The sequence below is a fragment of the Malania oleifera genome, chromosome 8 (genome assembly GCF_029873635.1).
Source record: "Malania oleifera isolate guangnan ecotype guangnan chromosome 8, ASM2987363v1, whole genome shotgun sequence".
In the NCBI taxonomy this organism is placed as follows: Eukaryota; Viridiplantae; Streptophyta; class Magnoliopsida; order Santalales; family Ximeniaceae; genus Malania; species Malania oleifera.
In genome coordinates, this window is record NC_080424.1 from 16,385,161 (window position 1) to 16,391,160 (window position 6,000).

Sequence of the window (6,000 nt, forward strand, 5' to 3'; positions counted from 1 at the left end):
AAAAATAAATATATGTTTGTTCATGTGAACGTATACATACGTACATGTCAAATTTTAAATTCTTTTTTGCTGTTATTATATAATTAATTATTATTATTATAAATTTCACAAAATTTTAATAATAAGAAAAACAATACAATTTTTAGGTTGTGCTGTTAATTATTTTTGTTTTTAATTGATTATTATAATTTATAGAGTATATTTGTAACTTATATGCACACACACACACACACACACACACACATATTACTTATTAGACCTCTAGGTTGATGCTCTGGTTCGACCAGTCTTACCAACCATGTAACTTTATTGGGTTGGTCACCGGTCTGGTTTTTAAAACCATGGTTATAATAATTAATAAAAATATTTATTTGTTTTGTAGTGAGGGCTGAGGTATATAAAATGAATCTTGAACGATCTTTTTTTTTGTTATTCATGTTCAGCATAATTCAATTAGCAGAGTAAGAAGTTGCTGAATAACATTGTACATCTGTCAGCATAAGGGTTATATCTATTGATTTGTTTGGTGAAGGAATTTTAATTTAAAATTTTTTTTATTGGTGAAATGAAGTTCTGATTTTTTATTCTTTTTTTTTTTGGTGTCCACCTTGTTAAGTTGACTAAAATTGATAACTACATCGAAATTATCATGCTTTATACTGCTCAGTGCTTGGAAGAGTACATATTGCAAATTTCTTGTTAAAAATTAGTTTGTTTAATACTCTAATGCATTTCTCACCCTTATATTGATGTGTTTCTGGTTGCATTTTTGCTGGTTCTTCTGTAAGCATACTCCTTTAGTAGGATCTTTTTTCTTAGGTTATATTCTTATTCATTTCTCTGATGCACCTTATTAAAGAAAGTGACCAAAAAACAATCTGATATATATGTACTTTTGGGACACACAAATGAGTGCAAAATCTTAGCTATATAGGCATCTAATTTGTTTGTTTATTTTTTCAGGTACATTTGTTGTGATTTTTCAATCTTTGAAATGGATCTCGATTTCTTCCAAATCTTGCTAGTCTGCTTGGTTGCTTTGAAATTTAAGCTGCATGCTTTTTCCATTATTTGGGAACTAAGGGCATGAGTGTGAGAAGCTGATTTTAAATTTCTGTTTTTTTTATCTTTGTAAAAATGCATTCAATTTATTAATCTATATTACTAATTTTAATAAAAAGTAAAAGGCTTATGCCACCACACCATGGGGCTTACCTCTCACTTTGTTAGTGGTAAAACGTCTAGACTAGCACCTTTTTGCTTATGCCTTGTCTCAAAGAACAGATTGAAGGCATTCAATTGCTTTCTGGACCAGGATGTCAATGTTTAGGGCATGCGTCTGGATTTAAATACGTATGGTTGCAGCATTTGTGTAGGCGTAATGCATTGTCATGCACTGGGATTCAATGTACTTCAATAATGAGAAAAAATGGTACTGCATAAGTTGCAGCATAAAATCTATGCAGAGAGTGAGCAGGGTAATCTGGCTCAGAATTGTTGTCCTCTCACCCTTTTCAAATTTCTCCTGTTTTTTTTTTTGTTTTGTTTTGTTTTTAATTTTGTTGTGTTTTAAATGCTTTCTGTATGTTTGTGCGGTGAGTCATTATTTCATGTAATTCCTTGAGATATTCTTTCTTCTTTTCTCTATCTATTCTTTTCTATTTATTCTCTTCTCTCTCTTCTGTCTCTATGCTGTCTCGCTATCGGCATTCCCTGGACACAGCCTAATCGAATTCTCTTAGTTACAATTCATCACCTGCTATATCCTATAACTGTGGAAGTGCTGCATCAAGTGTTTTCTCCTCATGGATTTGTAGAGAAGATCGTCACATTTCACAAGTCAGCTGGTCAGCTTCTTCAAGTTTCTCTCTCTCTCTCTCTCTCTCTCTCTCTCTCTCCCTCTGTGACTTTTGACAACCAGGTCGATGGATACACAGTTACGTTTGTAGAAATACTCTTTGAAATGTTTTTCATGACCTGTGCTTCTAGTGGTCTTGATTAATAATTTCAAGATGTGAATTGATTGAAATGCTTCAATGAGTATCTGTAACTTATATTTTATGTAAAGAGGCATCTAAAATGTGTGTGGACACCTTTATATATTTTTAAATTGTTTTGAAATTAACATGTGAATATTGTTGATTAGGTTTTCAAGCCCTTATCCAGTATCAGTTACGCCAGAGTGCTGTTTCAGCAAGAACTTCTCTTCAGGTATCTTGTTGATTTTGTATTCATGAATTTGATCTTTAGAATGATGGGGCTTTTGAAGTCTGCTATCTGGTTCTGCTTCTAAGTTGAAGAGTTAACACAATTTCGATATAGGGGCGCAATATTTATGATGGCTGCTGTCAACTGGACATTCAGTTCTCAAAGTAGGTTTCTTACCTTATAAAAATTTCTTAAGTGCCTGCTGCTGTATATGTATGCTTTTATTTTTCTCCAGTATCTCTTTTAACTAAATGGTGGACATTATATATATACACTTTTTGTTTCCATAATCCAGCCTTGACGAGCTGCAAGTGAACTACAATAATGAGCGCTCGAGGTGAGCTGTAGCTTGATGCTTGTTTCCTAATGTTGCTTGTGAATCTGTCTTTGTGATATAGCTTGACAATATGCTGCTGAATATGTTTCACCACAGGGATTTCACAAATCCATCTCTGCCTTCAGAACAGAAAGGAAGATCCTCGCAAGTATGTCCCACTGTTAATTATTATTTCTCTGGAACTTTGTGCTGCAATTTTATAGATAGCTGTCATTTGCCTTCTGAAGTTAAATCCATGACCTTCCATGTTGCAACAGCCAGGATATAGTGATGGGGGAGGCATGTATGCTGCAAGGGCAGGTGCATATTTTGGTGGTTGCACAATTTTTTAACCCATACTTTCAGTGAGGAACATTCAAATGCTAATTCTGTTTTTTTTTTTTCCCCTCCAGTTGGATTTCAACAGGTGTGTAAATCCCGGGTCATGTTAATTTGTTAGTCTCCCAGATTTCCTCCAGTGCTTAAGATTTTATGATTTGCATGTAGTGGGCACTTGGGATGTGTCTTCGAGCTGGTATCTTATTCATCCGTTTTAAATATGATACAGCGAACCATGCAAATATTCTCCAAGGTCCCCTTGGTTGAAAAGCATGCATTTGGCCCCTTTAATTTACATGATGTTTGCGATGAGCCTTATGGGACAATGGGGTTTTGTATGTGCATGTGCAATTGTGCTTGCACTTGTACTTGCACTTGTATGTATTGCTGGAAGGGGGGCTTTTGGAGTCTTGGAAATGCTTCTGGCATCATTCTGGAGATAGTTCAAAGAGAATTCCAGCTTGTATAGCCTATATTTTTTGGATTATTGGCTCTGATTAAGACATTTCTCAACTTCTTGTGCAGCATGCAGCATGAGATGCTCTTTTTTTGTTCATGCCATGAAAAAATATGAAAAGGAATTAATTGATTTCTCTCGTGCTTTAAAAAAAAATATTTTCAACTTTCTGGAAACATTCTGGTATTTATATATATATATATAAAATATTTCCTGCCGGGGAAGGGTGGGGGAGATGGGATTGACGGTGGGCATGGTGTTGGATTTTTTTTTTTTTTTTAAAACATAGATGGCCAATACTGCTGCTATTGCTGCTGCCTTTGGAGGAGGTTTGCCACCTGGAGTAAGTGGGACAAATGACAGGTGTACTGTACTTGTCTCTAATCTAAATTCTGACGTAAGCCACTTCTAATCCTTTTTATTTATATTTGAATGGTTTGTTAACTTTCTATGCCATCTGTGCTCAGTGACTTTCTATTCGTTGCAGCGAATAGATGAGGATAAGCTTTTTAACCTCTTTTCTCTGTATGGAAATATTGTGAGGATCAAGCTTCTCCGCAATAAGCCAGATCATGCACTGGTTCAGATGGGTGATGGTTTCCAGGCTGAGTTGTCAGTGCACTTTCTGAAGGTTTGATTAATAAAATTTTTATGGAGCCCTTTGATTTATGGATTTTATTGTTCATTTTGTCAGAAGAGATCAGAGTTTCCTACTGCATTAGAACTACAATTTTTTATTATGTAGAAATAGTGCCATTTATTGATGTTAAAAGATATTCTGGTTGTGAGATGTTTGATGTTCTGGATTACTTTTGTTTCGTTATTTCGAATTTTATCCTGACTAATTTTTGGCTGAACTTTCTATCTTAAGCTGGGTTTTCAAATTTTTCCATATCAAATTGATGCAGATGAAGGGTTACTGTTTGTTTAGGATGTTAAAAATTGGCCAAGCAGTCAATTGTGCTTGCATGGTGATTCAATGGCAACTATGATTTTACTGGACCAACTTTGTTTTGATTGGTTTGCCACAAGGTTCTGCATTCATATTAGTTTTGTCCAGATCGTTCATGGTTCTGTTTCTCAGCCAACATGTGTAGTCCTGACTGGCTATGGATGGTGAAAGCTGCTTCCAGAATTTTTAAATGTGCTGTATAAATTTCGTCACAAATTGTATCAGCGTCACATTTTTCTGTTACCTTATTTACTTCTGAAGTTGATTGTAGAATTGTGACACATACATGCTCAATTCTGTTGTTTTACATGATCACACAATTTTGTATTCTTGGTCAGACCTCATCGAATTGCTGGGCTCTACATTAATATTTCTGCTGTATAAGTTGGGTTTGAATGTAGAAGTCCATGCTATTTGCTTTTATTGTAGCATGAACTTTTTAATTAGGTACTAAAACTTTTTCCGATTTGGAATACAGGGAGCCATGCTGTTTGGGAAGCGATTGGAGGTGAATTTCTCCAAGCACCCAAACATAACAACTGGTGCTGATACACACGAATACGTGAACTCTAATCTCAATCGTTTCAATCGTAATGCTGCAAAGAATTATCGCTATTGCTGCTCTCCTACAAAGATGATCCACCTTTCCACCCTGCCCCAGGATGTCACTGAGGAGGAGATAGTGACCCATTTGGAGGAACATGGAACTGTTGTCAACAGCAAGCTTTACGAGATGAATGGGAAGAAACAGGCCCTTGTTATGTTTGAAACTGAGGAGCAAGCGACTGAAGCTCTTGTGTGCAAGCATGCAACTAACCTTGCAGGGTCAATGGTCCGGATATCCTTTTCTCAGTTGCAGAACATATAAAGAACTTGTGGTAATAGCGAGGGGGTAGGAGTTCGTAAACGAAAGGATATTTTTGTCTGATCATGCCCGTCTTCGTTCTATTTTTTTGTCCCCCTCTTTTTATGATGGTTAAATTGCCTTTGTAATGGTGGAATGCCCTCCATTTTTCTCTTATTAGTGTTTGTACCAATTATATCTAGGCTGCAAAGGGTAATGTTGTTTGCTAGGCCTCCCCGCTGAGGGTTCTTATAGTCTTTGTATATTCGATGCAACTGAGCCTCACCTAGCAAAATAGGTTTTTGCTTTTTTGACGTACCCTTCTAATTCGCCTCCAAAACCATGGCAAACTGGCGGCTAACGTGCATGGACTTTATTTACCTTATTAATTAATCATTAAATCTACATTATTTGTAATAATATCTGAGTGATAATGGGCAGATTTAACTTTGAAGCATGAATTATAAAATGAATTCTATACGTGCTATGCAAAGCCTTTTAAAGAACAGTTTTGCACTCGAAATGTGATTCATTGCCATGTTCAGTAAGATCCACCGACATTGATAGCAAATATATCAGTCACTAGAAGTCTGTACTAATGTGAAGTAATAATTTAAATGTATTTCAGTTAATAAGACATGGATAAATTATTAGTTTAATGTTACTAAAATTTAATTTGTTGCTTCGTGAAGGCATATAATGATTTTGCTGCATTTGTTTCTTCAATTTTGTTTTTATAAAATAAGTTAAACTAATATAGGCAAGGCTTGTCCCAATTTAGTTTATTTTTTATTCTACTCAATGACTTACAAAACATAATATTGTCATTATAAGGCGAATGATGCAGCAAATGGCTCTGCAAGACATTTTATGAGTTTGTAACG

The 6,000-nt window shown here is 35.3% G+C and overlaps 1 protein-coding gene across 3 annotated transcripts in view; it reads left to right on the top strand.

The window, feature by feature from the left end:
* Positions 1–5,536, top strand: part of LOC131161551 (polypyrimidine tract-binding protein homolog 3) — a 42,907-nt gene extending 37,371 nt beyond the window's left edge. For all 3 annotated transcript variants that reach the window (XM_058117383.1, XM_058117385.1, XM_058117384.1), the window contains 10 exons: positions 1,724–1,847; positions 2,147–2,211; positions 2,323–2,372; positions 2,504–2,545; positions 2,642–2,693; positions 2,803–2,845; positions 2,938–2,951; positions 3,610–3,717; positions 3,808–3,951; positions 4,751–5,536. In XM_058117383.1, coding sequence (XP_057973366.1) covers positions 1,724–1,847; positions 2,147–2,211; positions 2,323–2,372; positions 2,504–2,545; positions 2,642–2,693; positions 2,803–2,845; positions 2,938–2,951; positions 3,610–3,717; positions 3,808–3,951; positions 4,751–5,140 — 1,032 coding nt within the window. In that variant the 3' untranslated portion in view covers positions 5,141–5,536. The remainder of the gene's footprint in view (positions 1–1,723; positions 1,848–2,146; positions 2,212–2,322; positions 2,373–2,503; positions 2,546–2,641; positions 2,694–2,802; positions 2,846–2,937; positions 2,952–3,609; positions 3,718–3,807; positions 3,952–4,750) is intronic.
* Positions 5,537–6,000: the final 464 nt, after the last annotated feature.